The sequence below is a fragment of the Salvia hispanica genome, chromosome 1 (assembly GCF_029641045.1).
Source record: "Salvia hispanica isolate PSC_SH4W2 chromosome 1, Shi_PSC_v1, whole genome shotgun sequence".
Taxonomy (NCBI): domain Eukaryota; kingdom Viridiplantae; phylum Streptophyta; class Magnoliopsida; order Lamiales; family Lamiaceae; genus Salvia; species Salvia hispanica.
This window is the reverse complement of record NC_142692.1, coordinates 49,609,674-49,631,619: the sequence shown is the minus strand read 5'-3', so window position 1 is coordinate 49,631,619 and position 21,946 is coordinate 49,609,674. Positions and strand designations below refer to the sequence as shown.

The following is a 21,946-nucleotide window of genomic DNA, read 5'->3' as shown; positions in this document are numbered from 1 at the left end:
ATTTTTATACTCCCTCCGTTCCATGTTACTTGAGGCGTTTCTTTTCATCGTGAGATTTAAGAAAGTTGTGTTTAAAGAGTTAAATAAAGTAAAATAAAGTAGAAGATATAATAAAGTAAGAGAGATGAGAGAAAGTAAAGTAAAAGAAAGAATAAAGTATGTGTTTTGTTTTTAGCCAAAAGGAGAAATGACTCATGTAACTTGGGACAACCCTAAAAGGAATACGACTCAAGTAACTTGGGACAAATGGAGTATATTAGTTTTATAATAAAACATGAGTGAGTATGCATTAGTGGAATGTGAGGTACAATACCATAAATAGTAAATAGTAAATAGTAAATAGTAAAAAGTAAATGTGATAAGTATTGACAGGCGTACTAAAAAGAATACTAGTGACGAGAAATGACGAACGGATGAAATAATTAAAAATGATGCAATATTAAGTGTAAATATAAATAGTATTGGTAGGGATGTCAATCCAACCCGAAACCTGTGGGTCGGCCTGAATAACCTAGTAAAATTAGTGGGTTAGGGCTGTAATGTCCAAGTTTGACTTGGCACGAGTTTTAAGAAATGTGTAGAAAAGTGATTTGAAAAAATAGTGGAATGAGAGTCCCACATTTATATATTAGTTTTATAATAGAATGTGAGTGTAAAGACTTATTGGAAAGTGGGACCATTTACCAAAAATAGAAAAAAAAGCAGTGTGGACAACTCTTTCACGAACAGACCAAAATGGTAAAACTGGATAACATTTCACGGACTGAAGGAGTAAGTTTAAGGGGTTTTTTGTATTTTTGAATTTCATGTGGTACAATCATTATGCTTATTCAATCTTCATTCTATATTTTTCTACTCGATCTCACAATATCAACTTCCAAGTTCCACCTTGACTCATTATTCCATCGTCTCATCATCTGACAATGCTGTCTTATCACCACTAAAGCCAATCAAGTCTGCTTTATCGAAATCAATAAGTCTATGCAACCAAATTTTGTACAACCAAAAATTGATTTATTTGAAAGAAAAAGTAATTTATATATACATTTAATTAAAAAGTATAGACATACATATAGTATAGGGAACGTGCAAATATTATGGTATTTGTGTATAATTTTTAATTTTTTTTAACCATAAAATGTAATTAATGCATATTTTAGTTCAAATTTGAAAAATTATAGAGAAATAATTCAAATATAAAAATAAAAAATTGAAAATGAGGCCAAAGACTAATAAATTATTTTTAATTTGTTAACTAACTATATTTATTATTTTAATATTTAATTAACACATCAAAATAGCTAATATAATTTTGTTTTGGTTGTACAAAATTTGGTTGTTTATCCTTACTCGAAATCAAATAGCATCTTAATCCATTCAAAATTTCGCCAACTTCTGTTTCACTCGCTCCTCCAACCTTGAATACCGTAACACTACCAGACAACTTTGACAATTGTGCTTTCTCCTTATGAAACATTGCACTAATCTTCTCAACGACAGTTGTTAACTGCTCGCAGCTCTCTTCTATCAGTTTCTTGTTCCCACCCCCACGTAGAATTAAAATGCCGTCAAGAGAGATCCTGTGACCCTTTCAGCGAAACCAAGCATGTCAATTTCAACTTTCTCTAGACTCATTCCTTGTTCTTCACTAATGACCTCCGCTCCAGTTAGAACGGCAAGATCTTCTAAATTTGCTCTTTTGTTGTCCCAAAAACCAAGAGCTAGATTTGCTCCAAGATTTTTGGCATTATCAGAAAATTCAATGCTTTTGGCTACTGTGACAATTTGGGTTTCCTTTTGTCTCAATAATTACATTGCGACCCTTCGGCCCCATTGTAACTTTTACAGATTCGGAAAGTTCATTAAACCCGACAAGTATTGTTGCCCGAGCTCCATCACCGAAACAAACATTCCCAAACATGAACCCCATGAGGCAATGTCGGATCCAGAAAATGAAGCCAGTGGGGTCGGATATTGTTAAAAATTTAGTAATAACTAATAAATATAATATTTAAATAATTATTTAAAAATATTACTCCCTCCGTCCATGATTTATTGTCCAAGTTTGACTCGGCACGGAGTTTTAAGAAATATGAAGAAAAGTGAGTTGAAAAAGTTAGTGGAACGAGAGTCTCATATTTATATATAAGTTTTATAATAGAACGTGAATGTAAAAATTTAGTGGAAAGTGGAGTCCATTTACCAAAAGTAGAATAAAAGCAAATTTGACAACTTTTCACGGACGGACCAGAATTACAAAACTGGATAACATTTTGCGGACGGAGGAAGTATATTTTAAATAGTCATATTCTATGAGGGATAGTTAATTTTTCAGAATATCCGTATGTAAAAGTGTAAATCAGCGATTTAAAATTCTTAGCACCAAACATTATAATAGTAATAATTTTAAAATATTACTAGTAAATAAAATATAAATATAATGAAACTTGAAACGAAAATAATAAAAATAGTTATACTACTTAATAAATCCACAATTATTTAATTAGTTGCCCACTAACATTTTAGGTGGCCCAAGTTATTTGCACAAAATAGGCCCAAATTATTTCAATCATTTATCATTTTAGATCATCTTCTTCATCCTCCCAACCTCAGTTTCTGCAACCCCACTCTATACCTCTCATCTCTCCTCTTATTTCCAGAAAATAGGCAGAAGGCTTCCGGTGGATTTGAAGCTGACGTGGGGTCGGAGAAGGAGCTGGGCTGGGTCAAAGGTCGAAAATGAAGTATTCTGGCAGCACTCGGTGGACCGCTGCCATGAGGTGGTTTCCTCCTTTAGCCTCATCGAACTCCTCATCGTCATAGACCGGCATCGAAAAATATTGCTCATCAATACAGGGAGCTCATAGAATATATCCTCGTCGTATACGGGCTTATCATACACCGACATCGACAATATATTGTTGTTTCTATTCTTCGTTGGTTCTGGGAGCTTATAGAATATATCCTTGTCGTATACAGGCGTATCATACACTGACATCGAAAAATATTGCTATTACTATTCTTCGACTTTTCATCCGCATCGGAAGATGTAAAGACGTCGCTGAATAATGGATCGTCCATCCAACGATGCTCTGGCGCATTAGACCTCATCGGGTTGGATTCCCCCGATGCTAGATCATGCTGTTGTGCTGCCTCTTTGTTTGGGAGATCTCCACGTCCCTCACCACGATCGTCGCCACGAGCATCGCCACGTCTGCAGCCATGGCTACGTTCAGCCATTGATAATCAACCTGGCTCTGATACCAAATGATGCAGAAACGTATAGAGAATGACTGAACTAGTAAATAAAGTAATCAATGAATTGAGAACTAAGAGTATAAAATTCAAACTTTGTATTTTTTAGTTCAACAATGAGGCCTCTTTATATAGGCAAAGGAAAATCCTAAACTTATGGAAAATAATTATAAAAGAAAAATAACTGAAAGAAAAATAAGGAAAAAAAAAACAATTAATATATTTTCATCTACTAAATGACGCAGAACAATGCAGAAACGTATGAAGAATGACTGAACTGGTAGAAAAAACACTCAACTAATTGAGACCTTTAGAGTATAAAAACTCAATGTAAAATTAATAATCAAAGTCTGTCTTTTTAGTTCAACAATAATGTGTTTATTAGGCAAATGGAAATCTTAAATAAAACTAGAAAGAAAATAATTAAATAGAAAATAAGCAAAAAAAGAATATTTTTCCTTCTACTAATTCTATTAATAGGAAATAAATTAAATCTAAAATATAATTTACTTAGCCTCCAAGTCTTATATAACTGTATCACTAATTCTACAAACTAGAAAATAAATAAAACCCGAATATAATTTCCTAAGCCTCCAAGTCTTTCTATAACTGCATCACAACCCATGTGTTCGGTAAATATTGGATAGTTTATATATATCATATTTACCAAGTACATATCTAATTGGATAGACAAAGTTATCATAGATTTTGTTAATTTTTAAACGTCAAAACAGTATGTTTTACTAATTTTAAATCTTAGTTTCTACTGTATTACATATTAACATAATTAGAGCACTCCCAATGGCGACGGCGAAAATCCGGCGATTTTTCGCCGGATATCGCCGACTTATCGCCGGCCATTGGGAGGAGTTCGGCGATTTTTCGGCGAAATTCCTACCGATTTTACGCCAAGCGGCGTTTTAACGCCGGGCTATCGCCGGATCATCGCCGGCCACTGTGGGGAGCTGTTCGGCAATTTTTCGGCGATGATCAATTTTTTTTTTTTTTTTTCCTCAACGGTCATATTCTAATTTCCACCCCTATAAATATTTCATCCTCTTCCTCCATTCATCACCCACAAACTTCATTCACACAAATTTTCAATCTTTCTTCTCTCCATCTTTATTAAATGAGTTCTGATTCATCGTCTCGTGCTCAGTCCGACGAGGAAATATCACATTCTTCTTCCGAAGAAGAGGTACCTCCCGCTCCCACCGGATGGGATGTAGCGGGTTTCGCCAACAACCCAATCAACAACTATATCTCCCGCTACATACAAAGCGAGATCGCTCGAATGCAGCAGCCACCCCCCCAACGGCCAATCCGCCGGCGGCGCCGATACATCCCTCGCAACCACACTGGTGCGCACGATCGGCTGTTCGCCGATTATTTCGCGGAGGAACCACGTTATCCGGCAGATGTATTTCGTCGCCGGTTCAGAATGCGCCGCTCCCTCTTCCTGCGCATTGTTAATGCGTTGTCCGCGCGTTACCCCGAGTTCCGGCTCCAGCGAGACGCAGCAGGGAAGCCCGGACTATCGCCCCTACAGAAATGCACTGTTGCCATCCGGCAGTTGGCATACGGAGGGTCCGCCGACATGTTCGATGAGTATCTGCAATGCGGCGAGACGACTGGCAACGAGTGCCTGAAGAATTTCTGTCAGGGCGTGCGAGAGATATTTGGGGAGCACTACCTTCGCTCGCCGGACGCAGCTGACTGCCAGTTCCTACTGGATTGGCACTGGAGGACCCACGGCTTTCCGGGGATGCTTGGCAGCATCGACTGTATGCACTGGCAGTGGAAGAACTGCCCAACCGCGTGGCGAGGCCAGTTCACTACCGGCTACAAAGGTACGCATCCCACCATCATTCTTGAAGCCGTTGCCGACCAACGACTTTGGATTTGGCATGCTTATTTTGGTATAGCCGGGTCGAACAACGACCTAAATGTTCTCAATTCCTCGCCCCTTTTCAACGAGCGGATCAACGGCCCAATGGCAATGTGCATAACATGAGGTACTACCTGGCTGAGGGCATCTATCCGCAATGGCCCGTGTTTCTGAAGACGATCAGATGCCCACTCGGAGATAGAAGAAGGTATTTTGCCCGAGCGCAAGAGTCTGCGCGCAAGGATGTGGAGAGGGCATTTGGGGTGCCCCAATCGCGATTTGCACTGGTAAAGGGCCCGACGCGCTTTTTCTACCAGGGGGATATTGCCGATATCATGTATGCGTGCATCATCATGCATAACATGATCATCGATGATGAACACGAAGGCGTCCTCGACGTCACCAACGACCCAAGTGTTGCATCATCGAGTCACGGTGTCTCAACCGAGTCCGCCCGCCAGGGTGTACCGCACAACGAACATGAACGGTTCCAGGCGTTCATGGACATACACCAGAAGGAGGCCCATCAAGCACTACAACACGATATCATCGAAGAATTGTGGGCAAATAGAAACCGCGCCCACCGCCCTTGAATTTTTTTTTCTTTGAATTTTTTTTTTGATTTTTTTTTTCCATTCGTGTACTTTTTTTTTTTAATTTTCTTCGTTGTAATGTGTACCCGTGTTTAATACAACGAACTTTATTACTATTATTTGTTTTATCTTATAAATTAAATAAGCTAGCTTTATTATATATAAAAATAAAACAATTAAATTAGTGATGATGTAAAAATGAAATGTTGAGTTAGGGAGAAATAAGGGAGAAATAAGGGAGAAATCATTGCAGAGGTTGGCTAAAAGTTGGCTAAAAACTGGGGATAAATTTCGGTGCTGATGTGGCGCTGATGTGGCAGGAGTTAGGGAGAAATAAGGGAGTTTATCCCCAAACCATTGGGAGTGCTCTTATGTATTTGGAACCCCGAGCAGTATGTGCTTGGTATATTTAATTATAATATTTGGAGTTTTATTATAAATATTCTTTTAAATTAATTTAAATAATTGTAATAGAATTTATGAATAAATTTATTTTATAATAAAATATTAATAAAATATTGCAGGAAATGTAGAAAATAAATTTTACTTACTAAGAAAGAAGAACCATTGCGCACACGTTAGCACGGGTAAATCCAACAATGATCCAATTTTACTTGCCAAAATATGAGCTTCAATGCATACACTTATGCACGAATCAAATCCGACATGATCCAATTTTACTTACCGAAAGAGGGGCCGCAATGCGCTCACGGTTAGCACAAATCAAATCCGACATAATCCGACATAGTCATTCATTAAATCAATAACCATTTGTTGAAAAGACCGTCACTTTAATCACTTTTGATCATATAAAATGTCATTTTTAATACTCACTTTGTCAAAAAAAAAATAGCGTTAGTTTTTATTTTGGTTTGTCGCTAAAATTTGTCCAATTAATTATGGAATCATTTTACTCATTTTTTCTCTTTATATTCATACTTATCCACTTTTACTCTTTCTTTCTATCAATTTACTAATTGTGCATTAAAACTCGTGTCGTCCATAAATGAGATTATTTTTGCAGACGGAGGAGTATATTGTATTCCCTTCACCTGCCGATAAAATGTCACATTTTGGCTTTTCGAATATTCACAACTAAAATTTTTATTTACTTTTTTTTTTCTATTTTGGGTAAATGAACTTTACACACCATTAAATCATTATACTTGTAGAATTTATAAATAAAACTTGAATTCACATTCCACTAATTTTTTGCGATCCGTTTTTCTTCACATTTTTCAAACCCACGTAGATGGATGAAGTACGTACCTTTCATGTACAATAATAATATTCATGCATTCGTGAATACATGTCTCATTACCTTTTATTGATTTTGGTAATGAATTTCGTAGACCACTAACTAATTTCACTTTGTACTATAAAATTAATATTATATAAAAGTGTAAATTAAATTCCACTAATTAATTTCATTTTTATTATAAATTTGTATAAAATACGAGTCAGATTCCACTTATTTTCTTCATTCATATTTATTTAAATTTCTTAAAATTTGAACCAAATTAAAATAAGTCAAATAATAGAAAGGAGAGAGACTTTTTCTTCAATGAGGTCACATAAATTTTTAGTTCTTTTATACTTTTTCTTTAAGAAAAAATTATTACGCCTTATCATCATTTACTCTACATTGCTATTTTATAAAAGCAAAAGCATAATTTAATATCTAAAGAACAAATTCAATAAATAAATTTTGATTATTTAACTTGAAAATCTCACTTTCTAACTAACATCTAGAAGAAGGACCCGTCATTAAATATATAGTAAGTTTTAAAGAAAATAATACTCCCTCCGTCCCACATTAGGAATCTCAGTTTTCGACACGAGTTTTAAGAAATGTAAAGGAAAATTGGTGAAAAAAGATAGGGAAATGTGGTCCCTACTTTTTTATATTAATTTTATAATAAAATGTGAGTGGAAAAATGTTAATGGAATATGGGACCTAATACCATTTATGGAATATTCCAATCGGGACTCCTAAAGTGGGACACCCCAAAATGATAAATCGGGACACCTAGAGTGGGACAGAGTATACATTAAAGTTCCTTGGGTCAAATGAACCCCAATTAAAGAAAAATGAGATTTAATAATGAAAAATATATAAAAGAAAGAAGTGTTATCTATCAATATAATTTCAATGAATTATAATCAATTTTGATAAGAATAAATTTATTCTTCTTATTTTACCTATCAACTTAATTTCAAAATATTATAACCATTTTGATACGAATAAATATATATTGCTCTTATTTTAATTTGGTACACGTAATATGAAAGGGTAATATTCCTACGAGTCGCGACAAGTAACAGAAAAGTACACTTTATATGTTTTAAAACAATTCTGTACCATGACGCTATACGCGACAACTTCATTCCATACCATAATGATACACACGACCACCGATTCGAATAATCCTTCGATCACATTATCAAATTGACCTCAATTAGTCTTAAGATAACTTTATTAGTATAATTTAAGAAAATTAACTACAATTCATATAAATTTTCCCTAGCTATTATAATAAATTTATCTCAAATTAGCCTAATCAAAAATTGGCCGATAGCAATATTTAAAGAGATAGCAATATATATCCCTAGTTTTTATGTTTTCTTTACCACCAAAAGATAATGTTGTTGGCTCATAATCATAAGTCAAACAGTGAGCCCATTGCTTTCTTTGCTGTTTCTCATCACTCCCTTAGTCGCCCTCTGCCTATATATATCGTACCACAACATGTATATTCATAACACAAGAAAATCAACAACAAGCTTGCTAGTTAGAAATTAAATATGGGTGATAGTGATGAGAGTGTTTTTTGGAGTGATAGTGAAGCCTATTTTCCACTCATGATTTTCAAACTGCAAATCATGATGGCTTCTCTGGAGAAGATTCCGGTGGCTTGAAGAGGATTTCACTCTCTTCATGCTATGAGAACAATCACCAGGTTCTTCCTTCATCATCATCTTCATTTTTGGTTCTATTCATTTTTAGATGAAATAAGATATCACCAAAAAAAAAACCTCATTTTTTATACTTATTTTTGTGCATTTGTTTTAGCGCGCGCCGCCATCTTTGGTTCGCACGCGCGACATTGTAAAATACTTGCAAACCACATTTGAAAAAAATAAGATGAGATTATGTCTTTTCCCTACCATACAATCCTTTTTTCCCTTTTTTTTAACTTTATACAATACTTGCAAAAGTTAATGGTCGAGTATGATTCCACACCAGATGAAATATATCGATCACGTGTGTTTTAATTTTTTTGGGCTTAAAATATTACAAAAAATAAAAACAAGATTGTTAGCCAATGTGTATAATGTCAATAGCCTTTTTGGATTTATAGGAAGGAAGTGCAGAGAGTTCATCCCAATCAAGCCCTCTTGGGCTGACCCTGAGTAAAACTCCATCATTCCTAAATCTGGTGCAGATGAGTTTGAACAGAGGGAAGCTTCCCGTTCCCGGTAAGGATATGCCGAGAAGAAGAGTGGACGAATATGTATCTCCGGAGAAATTAAAGGCTTCTAATTTCCCGGCAATGCACCTCCAGATCGGAATTTGGGAGGTATGTAGAAATTAATTAATGATGATATTAGCTAATACTCGTTCCATCCAAAAAAAAAAGTCAGTAACATACTAAATTTAGAAAGTTAAGTTCAATTTATTACTCACTTTTTATATTCATCTGTATAACTTTATTCATATTTTCTCTCTTTCTCTCATGCCATGCAGAAGGTGACTAAGAATGAAGGCGACGTCACCGCCAAATTTTACTACGCGAAGCGCAAAATGGTGTGGGAGGTGCTTGATGGAGCTCTCAAGAGAAAGCTCGAAATATCGTGGTCTGATATCTCTGCCATAAGGATTTCCCTACCCGAAGGTCTCCCCGGCATCCTCGAAATCGAGGTTTTCTTCTCTCTCTTAAACTCATTTTTATTATTTCCTTTTTACTTTGTGCAAGAGATGAGATAAAACTGGTTGTTTTTTTGTGAAGCTGAACCAGCTCCCGATGTTCTTCCACGAAATCAACCCTCAGCCAAGAAAGCACACCCTTTGGCAGAAGTCCGATGATTTCACAGAAGGCCAAGCTCCCAATTGGAGGTAAAATACAAACTAATTCTTACAAATCACGAACATTTTATGCACTTGTAAATGTACATGTAATGAACTGCCCTCTTATAGTGAATACATTATGCATATAATGTTCATTATAAGGAATAGTCCGTTACATGTTTATTATAAGTTTATACAACATTTATTACATGTGCAAAAATGTTCATTACATAAAATGTGCATAAAATGTTCGCGACTCTAACACTAATGATTCCTCTACTCTAACACTAATGGATATCATACATCACTCTTGCTTTCTCAGGATACACTCTCTGATGTTCTCACCAGGTGTGCTGGACAAACACTGCGAGAAACTTCTGCAATCCGATGTGCGCCTGTGTGCATTGGCCAAGATGCCGTTCCCAAGCAACGCCTCTCCATTTTTCAATCCGGACATGTTCGTGCCTTTCTCGCTCGACTTCAACAGCTACCCGTATCCTCCACTACCAACAATGGACGTGGGGACACCATCTTGGGCTGGTTATTATCCAAATGGAGGGATGATTGACTTTGGGGTGGCTGCAGCACCCTCCAACAATGGATTGGGGTTGGGGTTTGGTGCACAGCCTCAATACAATGTGAATGCACTGGGATTTGATCCCAGTATGAGTGCTCAGTTGATGATGCCCCCTCAACCTCAGCTCTACCTGACCCGAGCCTCAACATGATGGATGTTCAAACTCTCCTAATGGGGCAGCACCATTTCGCCGATAACTCTCTGCCTCCCTTTCCCGGTGAAACTTCCGCCTCCCCCAATTTTTACATACCGCCATGGGAGTGAGAGTGACACAAATAGCTGCGTTTGGTAGGACTATTGTATGTGCTGATTTGTATACACTTTGGAGGGTGGGACAATGTGCCTCGATGACAGCCGGAGAGGGCACAAGGAATGAGGAAGAGCCGGAGTTAGATGCAGAGGAAGAAGTGACGGCCGATGCAAGCAGGCCGGTGGAGGAGCAAGACAAGGCGGATCTGCCGGGCACTAGGAAGCTGAGGCCGCGAAAGAATATCAAACCACCCGAGATATATCAGGATTACAGCGGAAAGTAGAAGTAGCAAGTTATTTTAGTACTTATTTCCATGTTTAGTTATTTCAGTATTTTTGGACTATTTATTTTCCTTGTTGAGTCGGGCCAAACTATAAGCTCCATTCGTTTTTTCTTTTTGTTGGTTCTTTCCAGAATGTCTAGGTTACGTCGAACCAACCCTAGGGTCCTTAATCTATAAATAGGGCTATTTCATTAACACATGTTTTTATGAATGAAATATTTTGCCCAACTATATCGTGCAAATCCAGTAATTCTCAACACACCACTGCCGACGGGAAAGCGGGCGCCAGCAACCCTCGTCACACTTCCACCAACCATGAAACTGTCCATTAATAATTTTATCTCTTTGGCAATGATATTTGCATACCATGGATAATAAAGTGTTCATGAGCCGACATTGGTTTCCAATTTGAGAGTTGATGACCAATATAAGAAATAAGAATCAAATCAGCTATCTCTTTCGCAATCATAGTCAAGGAATGTGTCTCATAATCTTGATTTCTTTCTTTGGATAAAAACTACAATAAATCAACATTACTGTTATTATTACACACATGTGCGTGTTTGTGTGTGTGAGTTATCACTGTCACTTTCAATTCCTATATATTGTGCATTCAATTGGAAACTCTTTCTAACAAAGGCTGCACATGCTTCATTTTTATATGATTTATAATTTATATACCCATAATCCAATTAAATTTTGTTCCTAATTCTATTTGATATATAAAATATTAGTGCACGGTCAGTATTAAGATAATGCATGTAATCAATTACATATCAGATCGTCAGATTCCATTGTTTTCTTCTTCTTTTTTTTCATGATATTATTAATATTATGCATTGTTTTTTGGATATAACTCGTTAAGACACAAAATTTTAGCCACCTTGTATGCACTTGTAATTAACAATTGATTTTTTGTAAAAAGAAATGGGTATAGTTTTATTAGGTAACACAAGAAATTTGAGTATTTTTTATTTTGCACGAATTTTAAATTTGATCATTAAATACATGGACTTCTAATTCTCATATTTTGAAAATATAGCATAATCACAAGTCACAGATGATACAAACATACATCCACGTGAAATTGTTTTCATTTTCACTTAGGCTCGGTTTGGTAAATGGAATTGGAATTGGAATTGGAATTGAAATTCAAATTCTATGGAATTGAATTGGACTAGTTCAATTCCAAGCCATATGTTTGGTAAAATAAACTAAATATATGGAATTGAATTTGTACACACTGATTACAGTGCGACCCTTCGGCTCCATATTGTCACTTTTACGGAATCGGAGAGTTCATTAACCCTGACAAGCATTGTTGCCCGAGCTCCATCACCGAAATAAACATTCCCAAACATGAACCCCATGAGGTGGTTTCCTCCTTCAGCCTCGTCGTACTCCTCATCGTCATAGACAACAACACCCTCGTTCTTCGGCAGCGTCGTCAAATTTTACGGAAGTTTACGAAAATTTGCTCATCATTCCAGGGAGCTCATAGAATATATCCTCTTCGTATACGGGCTTATAATACACCGACATCGACATACGAGTTTTAATAAATAAGGGAAATTAAGAGAGAGAGAGAAAGGGTAGTGGAAATAATGTTAGTGCATAGTTGGGTCCACATTATAATAATGGTATAGGTGTTAATGACAATGATATAAGTTGTAAATAAAATGATGTATAAGGGTAGTATGTTGTTTGAATTTTTCAATATTAGAAAGTTCGTACTCTTTAGAGATGAACTAAAAATGAAATAGCTCATACTCTTTGGGGACGGAGGGAGTACTATTCTTCGGTGGTTCGGGGAGGTTATAGAATATATCCTCGTCGTAATCATACAACGGCATCGAAAAATATTGCTATTACTATTCGTCGACTGTTCATCCGCATCAGAAGATGTAAAGACGTCGCTGAATAATGGTGTAACAGCCCGCCCTCCTAGGGTACAATAAATGCGGCGGCTGTTACCCAAAACCGACTCCAAGAAATCAATACATAGGCTAGGGTTCATTCAAAGAGTACCGACCAAAAGAAATGGAAGAAATGTTAGAGTATTTAATGCAACAACTCAACCTATAACTTAAGTGTATAATCAAGAAGGAAATTTCATAAATCGGCGATCAAAACTTAGGAGTACGACATAGGTATCAAGAATAAAGTCATAAGAAAAGTATAGGGCCTCAAAACAAGAGAAGAGTGCCAATCGACCGAATCAATATCAGAGTATCAAAAACTTAGCGGAAAACGACCAAGAGTTGAGCATAGCTATGTATGGAGACACAACTACACCTAGAGTTCAACATATCCATATTCATTAATTAAGCTGCTCAACACCCGCCACCGCTCGTCATCATTCAACCTGCACATAGGAAAAACACATGCAGGGCTGAGTATTTTGAAATACTCAGTGAGCTCGTTGCCAAAACATTTTATTCAAAAATTATGCCACCCTTACCAAGTGAACTCGAGTTTTAAGCAGTTAAGAGAAATATCACGAGTATCACAAATATATTTTCATAGACTGGCCAGTCAAAATATCTCCCCATTTTCTCATCAAAATCCACAATCACATATCACAATCTTTCCATGGTGCGACGAAAGCGTGGCCACGCTTTTCGCCCACGAGACCGGCCGACTAGCTAGGACGGCTCCCGATCCCCTCGTGTACACAGCCTGGTAGGGTTTGCGGCCCATACTCAGACCCGAATTCGTATAAGCATATCACGTATCACATTAAAACAGACATAGGCATGGCATAACAGTTAAACCACCCTTATAGCTCCGATAATTAATTTGACAAAACAAAAGAAAGAGTTTTTGAGAGTAAAGCCCACCTGGACTGCTTAGATTTCAAGTAGTTTCGCTTTTCCGTTATCTGGCTTCGCAACCGAGGTTTTACCTTTAAATTCACATAGGCATGTATTCACAAATTAGGTTCAATTATAATTCTTAACTTATGCATGTCTCGTTACTTCCCTCTTTCCCATCGATTCACCTTAATCTTCATAACTTATTAACTTCAAGTCACACTTATCATAATTCACCAATTTCAAGTCATGCTTATCATACATACATATATTCCTTAGCATCTCAACCCTAGACCTATCATCATATCATACAAAAGTATTTAGCTATCAAGCACACACTACACAACACATACTTCAACACACACACACCGCACGCATAACACACACACACGGCACACACACCTCACAGTCGGCACACACACACACACACATGTTCCCATATCCCTTCTTATCCCTTTTTCACTCGATTATTATGCATGAAGGTTCAAGAACACCGATTAAATCGGTTGGAAGAAAAAGAAAAGAAGAGGTAGAAGAAGAACAACATAACTCTTAAGCAAAAATACCTTCTTAGAGAAAATAAATCGGTAGAAACAAAGTAGAGGCTTGGTTCTTCAATATCCACGGATTAAACTTCGATTTCTTCTCAAAAGATGAAGGATTTATGGAGTAAAGTGGAAGAAAATTGAGAGAGCATATGGGGAGGGAGTTTTCGAAAACTATGGGGGCTAGGGTTGGGGTTTTGGTTCTTATTTATAGAGTCCAATGAGATCTTTAGGTAATAAGAATAGAATATTTGGTAAGATCTTTTGCCTTATAATTAAATAGAATAAAATAATAGGATGAAGTACGGAAGGAAAATTAACAAAAATAGGAGATGGCAATATCTCCTATTTTCGAAAATATGGCTAGATTAATTAGCCATGGTTTTGTTTTTGGTATATTTTACGGGGTAGAATAAAATATCACGGAGCAAAATAAAAATAAGAATTCCCTCTCGGAAGCAAGAAATAGGCATGTTCTATGCCTATTAAATAAGGTATGGATTTTGACTATCAATTAAAATAAGGTATGGTAAGGTTCTCTTGAAATAAGGAAAGATTTGGTAGAATAATTAAATTCTAGGTATGGAAGGAAATCAAGTAAGGAGTCAAATAAAATAAAAATAATTCTTTCCTTCCCAAACATAGTGATTTTCGAAAATCACTAGAGAAACAAGGGGCTCGATTTTTTTCCATCTTTAAACAAGGAAATAATTGGCTCTTGGATTTAATTTGAACAAATATCCCAAGGATTAAATAAATTCCGGAAGAAATGGAATTTCTCTTCAACGGGGTCTAGGGTTCGAATATTCCTAAGAAGTAGGGTGACAAGTATTTATGGAATTTTTCTCTAAATAATCTCACTCACCCTTAGTCAAATAAATTACCACATAACTTCACAAATTAATAAATCACATACCACATCATTAAATCACTAAGTTTGACTTTTCAAACTTTCCACACAAACCCTAGTCTTCAAGTCAAACGTATCACCTTGTGAATAAATGCATTCCCGATTCCACGTCATCAACATTTAATTCTAGGGCTCTAAAATTAGGGTTCTAAATTCCGAGATGTTACATCCTACCACACTTAAGAAAAATTTCGTCCCGAAATTTGGTACCTTTATAGAAAGAGTTCCGGGTATAGGTTCGTCATCTCGTCCTCACACTCCCATGTGGCTTCCTCGGGCCCGTGGTTTCTCCGTTGAATCTTCACGAAGGCAGTGGTTTTATTTCTCAAGGTTTGGACTTTTCGATCTAAGATTATCTAGGGTTGCTCCTCGTAGCTCAGATCCGGGCTTACAGCAATATCCTCGTAACGAATCACATGCTTCGGATCGAACACGTATTTTCGGAGTTGCAACACATGAAAAACGTTGTGCACGTTCCCAAGGCTGGGCGGCAGCGCTAAGCGATAAGCTACGGGTCCTACACTTTCTAGAATTTCGTACGGTCCTATAAATCGCGGTTTCAGTTTGCCCTTGACTCCAAAACGCGTTATCCCTTTCGACGGGGATACCTTGAGGAAAACTTTATCACCAGCGTGGAACTGTAGGTCCGTCCGTCGAACGTCGGCGTACGACTTCTGCCTGTCCTGGGCTTCCTTCATTCGTGCGCGGATTTGTCGAACGATCCCGACCATTTCTTCGACTGCATCGAGTCCGAGCGCTCTTCGTTCGCCAACTTCATCCCAGTAGAGTGGAGATCTGCACTTTCTTCCGTAGAGAGCTTCGTATGGCGCCATGCCGATCGTCGCTTGGAAGCTGTTGTTGTAAGCGAATTCGATCAAAGGGAGTGCGGTCTCCCAACTTCCGCCTCGGTCGAGCACTACGGCTCTAAGCATATCCTCGAGAGTTTGTATCGTCCTTTCGGATTGTCCGTCGGACTGTGGGTGGAAAGCCGTGCTAAAGTTTAATCGAGTTCCTAGTTCGCGTTGTAGGCTAATCCAGAATTTCGAAGTGAACTTCGGGTCACGATCAGACGTAATCGTCATTGGGACTCCATGTAATCGTACGATCCCTTGAATGTAGATCCGAGCTAGCTTATCCGATCCGTGGGTTACGGGGATTGGTATGAAATGCGCGCTCTTGGTAAGTCGATCGATGATCACCCAGATCGCGGTGTTCCCTTTGAGGGTCCTTGGTAACGCGGTTACGAAGTCCATAGCGATGTGCTCCCACTTCCACTCGGGTATCTCCAGCGGTTGTAGCTTCCCGTACGATCGTTGGTGTAAGGCTTTCACCTGCTGGCAGGCTAGGCAACGTTCCACGAAAGCTGCGACATCTCTCTTCATGCCGTTCCACCAAAAGGACTTTTTCAGATCCTGGTACATCTTCGTGCTTCTGGGATGAGCAGTATATGGGGTTTCGTGCGCTTCGCTCAAGATTTCGTTCCTAAGACTCTCGTCGTTCGGCACACACAGTCTCCCTTTAAAGTAAGAGCGTTATCGGAAGCCTCACTAAAACTTCCGGACTCACCGGTTCTCACTTCGACTCGAATCTCCTCTAACTTCTCATCTAGCCGTTGAGCTACAACGATCCTCGTCCTTAGATCAGGTTCTACTACTAACGCGGCGATTCGGCCTTTCGCGGTATAGGGGTTTCTAACTACTTCTATCCGCAACTTACTCAACTCTCGCACTAAACTTTCCTCTTCCGTTAGAAACATAGCGAGTTGCGAATGGTCCCTACGGCTTAAAGCGTCTGCTACCACGTTTGCCTTGCCGGGGTGGTAGTTGATACCACAATCGTAGTCCTTCACCAGCTCGAGCCACCTCCGTTGTCGCATGTTCAGGTCCTTCTGCTCGAAAAAGTACTTCAAACTCTTATGGTCCGTAAAGATCTCACACCTAACTCCGTAGAGATGGTGCCTCCAAATCTTTAGGGCATGTACTACGGCGGCTAACTCTAGATCGTGGGTGGGGTAGTTCAGCTCGTGCAGTTTCAACTGTCGCGACGCGTAAGCGATCACCTTGTTGTTCTGCATCAACACGCATCCTAATCCGACTTTCGAGGCGTCGGTGTAAACTACGTAATTCGCTCTTGGTTCCGGCACGGCCAATACTGGTGCTGTGGTCAGTTTCTCCTTCAAAAGCTGGAAACTGGCTTCACACTCCGGCGTCCAGTTCACCTTGACTCCTTTCTTGAGCTGCTGGGTCATCGGCCTCGCGATCTTGGAAAACCCTTCTATGAACCTACGGTAGTATCCTGCTAGACCTAGGAAACTTCGGATTTCGTTCGGCGTCGATGGTGACTTCCATTGTTGCACAACTTCGACCTTGGCGGGGTCCACTCGGATTCCTTCTGCTGACACGATGTGTCCTAAAAAGTTGACCTCCTTCAGCCAGAATTCACACTTGCTGAATTTGGCGTACAGCTTCTCCTTCCTCAACGTCTCCAGCGCGATCCGTAGATGCTCCGCGTGCTCCTTCTCGTCCTTCGAGTAGACTAAGATATCATCTATGAACACTAAGACGAACGTATCTTGGTACGGGTGGAAAACGCTGTTCATTAAGTCCATAAACACGGCGGGGGCGTTGGTTAGAGAACTCATAGTGACCATATCTGGTACGGAATGCGGTCTTAGGGATATCCTCCTTTCGCACTTTCAGCTGGTGGTATCCTGACTTCAGATCCATCTTAGAGAACACTCCGGCTCCTCGGAGTTGATCGAACAGGTCATCTATCCTCCGCAAAGGGTATTTGTTCTTGAGGGTCAACTTGTTCAACTCTCTATAGTCGATACACATTCTCATTGACCCATCTTTCTTCTTAATGAAGAGCACCGGTGCGCCCCATGGCGAAACACTGGGCCTAACGAAACCTAAGTCCATGAGCTCTTGCAGTTGAATCTTCAACTCCTCCAACTCCTTCGGTGCCATGCGGTACGGCGCCTTTGATATGGGTGCGGCTCCAGGTTCAAGGTCAATCGTAAATTCTAATTGCCTATCGGGCGGCGGTCCGGGTAACTCCTTGGAAAAGACATCGGGAAATTCTCGTACGACAACAACGTCTTCAAGCCTCGCTTCCTCCTTCTCTTCTCCGTGGAGATAGACAAGGTAGGCCGGGCGTCCTTTCTTCAGCATAGCAGTGGCTTGTAACGCGGAGACTATAGCTATTCGTCGGTTCATCGAGATTCCGTGGTAAACGATGGGTTTCGTACCCGGGGCTTGTAGGGATATTTGTCGCTCCTTGCAGCGAATCGTCGCAAAGTTCGCGGTTAACCAGTCCATTCCTAGGATTACGTCAACGTCTCTCATCGCCATAACTCGCAGGTCGTGAGCCACTAACTTAAGTTCTCATAGTACGATTTCTATGTTCAAGCAAAAACGAGAAATCTCTACTAGTCCTCCTACTGGTGAGGACACCATCATACTATGTTCAAATTTTCTAGTAGGCAAGCTAAGGGTATGAACACATAACTCAGAGATGAACGAATGAGATGCGCCCGTGTCAAACAAAACAACAATAGGGGTATCAAGGATTTCGCCTATACCTGCTAGGTTTCCGCTTTCGGGCTTTCCTTGCTCGACCTTGGGCTGCTTCTGCTCTATAGCATACGCTCTAGCCGGGGCGGGAAGTCTGGGGCGGACGGGGTGTTGCAGTCGCAATGGCTGGTTCTGGTTCGCTCCCGAGCCTGTTGGTGGCGCCCTCGGCTGCTGACGGAAACTTCGTTGATTCTGCCTCGACCCGGTTCCTACGTTCCTACTCGGACACTCCCTAGAGAAATGCCCGTTCCCTCCGCAGTTGAAGCACCTAGTCGGGTTCGGCCCTCTACACTCCCTGAAATGGTATCTGGCGCAGACGTTACACTGTGGTGGTCTGGCACGGGGGTCGTTCCTTGGGTTGTACGACGTCTGTCCTCCTCCGTATGGCGGCCTGCTCTGAGTGGGGCGGTATCGCTTGTTGTCGTAGGGGACCCTATTCTCCTCCCATCTCCTCTTATCGTGGTTAGGACGGGGCGGGGGTAATGTCATTGCGGTGTTCCCCGCGCTCCTCTCCTTTGGCATCGCTGCCTCCACATCAAGGGCGAGGGCTAGCGCCTCGGCGTACGTAAGGGTTCCGCGGACTGCTAACGCCATCCTAATCTCGTGCCTAAGGCCCTCACGAAACTTCTCAGCCAACTTCTCATCGGTGTCGGTTTGTTCCGGCGCATAACGGGTCATGTCACAAAGTGCACGGTCGTATTCGGCTACGGTCAGACGTCCTTGGGTAAGGTTGTGAAACTCGGCGGCTTTTGCCTTGCGGTAGCTCTTGGGTACGTACTTGCTGTAGACCTCGGTCTTGAATTCTTCCCAAGTCATCTCGTCTATGCGATCCTGGGACATGTTCTTCAGTTTGGTGTCCCACCAAAAATCGGCGGATCCAGTCAGCTGATGCGTCACGCAGATCATCTTCTCCGCATCGTTGCACACTAAGGTTCGGAAGAAGCGTTCTAAGGCTCGTATCCAAGTCTCGGCCTTGGCAGGCTCACCCATCCCATCGAAGGTAGGAGGTTTTTGATCAAAGAAAAGCTTCACGACTTCCCTATCTACTCGTGGAGGTGGTGGGGGCGACGACGATCTTGGTTGGGTCACATTCTCTTCTACCGAAGCCTGGGAGGTAGGTTCCTCGTTCCTCACGTTGCGTCTAGGCGGCATTCTGATTTATCACACTCGAATCATTAGCGTACTCATTTAAAACTCAAGGCAGTGATAGGGTACTTTTGAAAAGAGAGAAAGGAATTTTAACTCGTTCACAATTAGGGTCTAAAGAAAGACCACGCAAAACAGTTGTAAGATAAACAGAGAACATAATACGGTTGCACCCTAAGGTGGAAAAACAGTCGTGTGTGGAAGAACACGGTAAAATCGCACCATAAGGTGGGAAACAGTCGTGTGTGGAAGAACACGATAAAATCGTATGATAAGGTGGAAAACAGTCGTGTATGGAAGAACACGATAAAATCGTATGATAAGGTGGAAAACAGTTGTGTATGGAAGAACACGATAAAATCGCACCATAAGGTGGAAAACAGTCGGAAGATAATGGGACAAGCAAGTATATTCATGCGATAAGGATAGAGAAGAGTGAAGACGGCTTCATTGCCATGTAAAAGAAAGAAAGGTACGAATTCCCCATTAATTTTCAAAAACGATCCCAAAAGGTCTTGGTACAACGAATGAAAAGAGCGATTCAATCGCGGAAGGAAAATAACAACAAAACAGAAGTTCCTGAACTCAAAACAAAACGTGGGGAAAAGGGAAAGCAAAATTCCTATTCGGGCACTAGACATTTCTGCCCTCGTCCTCCTCGGGTTCTCCCGACTCTCCGACACTCTCCGCGTTCGAACTCTCTCCTCTCTCGAACGATCCTAACTCCTCGTCCTTCCTCTCGTTGCTTAGGGGTGACGGAATCGAAGCAAGCATCTCGTCGGTCTCTCTTATGATTGCCCGAGGGGCTGAAACGCGCATCCTAAGGGTTCTTTTCTGGAGAATGCGAGAAACGTGGGGCTCCTTGTCTCCACGATACTTCATTCGGCGCGCTGCTCCCGGCGGATGACGCGGCGGTCCATCCGCGGAAATTGCCATGGCGGGAAGTAGGATTGCTATTAGGCCAACGAAGTCTCCTCGAGGCGTGTATGTGGGTGGGCTAAACCAAGTGTAGGATACTGAGGCTTGAGCGGTCCACTCGCTCCAAGGGGAAGGTAGTATATGGATAAGTCGCATGATTCCGTTGTGATGGGTAGTTCCGTACGCGTAGGCATCCAGCCAATGGCCATAGAAATCGGTGACGAAGTTCAGAAGGAACTGCTCTCCGTCCCATTCCATCTCCCTAAAGCGCTCCACGGGAAAGTTCCTATTCTTGGCATAGCGGTGACGCATAAGGCCGTGATAGGGTTGAACCATCTACAAGAAGGGGAAAAAGGAACAAGTCAGCACCGTCTCAAAAGGTGGAAAAAGAATGGAAGGTGTGTGATCTCAAATGGTGCTGCGGAAGTGTAAAAAGTCCAAAAAGGGTGATGGTTCAAGTGTAGTGTCGCGTCAACGTTCTCGTTCCTAAGACAACTACTCGTGCGTTTTCTATTCGCGTTTTGCCGAATTCTCCCATACACTAACGGCCTTATCCTAGTCCTTCCATGTTCCTAGTGTTAATACAAGCGCTGTGATCGTATAGCTAAGTCATGCTAGGTTCCAAAAGTCCAAGTCTAAGCATCGCAACGTTTCAACATACTTTCACGTAATCACATTTGTATTTCATAAATTCTCACAAGTTCTCACACAATACTATCAATAATTCATCATTCAAGAAGCATCGCTTCGCATTCATAATATTTCTAGCACATAAGGCATGCTTTTCACAAGTTCTCATATTCATCATTCACAAATCACCATTCAGGAAGCATCGCTTCACATTCACAATAAGTCATCATTTAAGAAGCATCGCTTCATGAACACAATATTCCCAACACTTATAGCATGCTTTTCACAAAATAACACTTTCCACCGAAACTTCCAAGAGCATAAAATTTAATTCATAAGTCATAGCAATACTTGGTACCTCTTTCTTTGCGGTTGAACGAGACGAGTTGCGGTGTTGAGCTTTCCACATTTAATTCATTTACACAAAAGACCTACATGGACAACCTAAAGTTCGAAAAGAAGAAAGACTCTTGGGTCCAGAGCGGAAAGAACTG

At 40.2% G+C, this 21,946-nt stretch overlaps 2 protein-coding genes across 2 annotated transcripts; one reads left to right on the top strand and one right to left on the bottom strand.

Moving 5' to 3' along the window:
• Window positions 1–8,541: 8,541 nt before the first annotated feature.
• LOC148934060 (uncharacterized) lies at window positions 8,542–10,533 on the top strand. Its single transcript, XM_089062165.1, has 5 exons — window positions 8,542–8,646; window positions 9,099–9,317; window positions 9,485–9,658; window positions 9,747–9,853; window positions 10,128–10,533. The coding sequence occupies exons 1-5, from the start codon at window positions 8,542–8,544 to the stop codon at window positions 10,531–10,533; spliced, it is 1,011 nt and encodes a 336-aa protein (XP_088918291.1).
• A 1,629-nt stretch (window positions 10,534–12,162) lies between these two features.
• Window positions 12,163–19,910, bottom strand: LOC148934059 (uncharacterized). Its single transcript, XM_089062164.1, has 3 exons — window positions 18,767–19,910; window positions 15,957–16,705; window positions 12,163–12,348 (listed from the first exon to the last, which is right to left on the bottom strand). Exons 1-3 carry the CDS (start codon window positions 19,908–19,910, stop codon window positions 12,163–12,165), a joined length of 2,079 nt encoding a protein of 692 aa, XP_088918290.1.
• Window positions 19,911–21,946: the final 2,036 nt, after the last annotated feature.

Bases quoted from the DNA above. Each gene is read 5' to 3' on its own strand.
- LOC148934060 (XM_089062165.1), top strand. From the start codon at position 8,542: ATGGGTGATAGTGATGAGAGTGTTTTTTGGAGTGATAGTGAAGCCTAT. The intron at 9,318-9,484 runs GTATGTAGAAAT...CATGCCATGCAG, and splicing joins TCCAGATCGGAATTTGGGAG to AAGGTGACTAAGAATGAAGG. The intron at 9,854-10,127 runs GTAAAATACAAA...TTGCTTTCTCAG, and splicing joins GGCCAAGCTCCCAATTGGAG to GATACACTCTCTGATGTTCT.
- LOC148934059 (XM_089062164.1), bottom strand. From the start codon at position 19,910: ATGCCGCCTAGACGCAACGTGAGGAACGAGGAACCTACCTCCCAGGCT. The intron at 16,706-18,766 runs GTATAGGCGAAA...AACGCTCTTACT, and splicing joins CGAAAGCGGAAACCTAGCAG to TTAAAGGGAGACTGTGTGTG. The intron at 12,349-15,956 runs GTTGGCGAACGA...ACGCTGCCGAAG, and splicing joins CTCCACTCTACTGGGATGAA to AACGAGGGTGTTGTTGTCTA.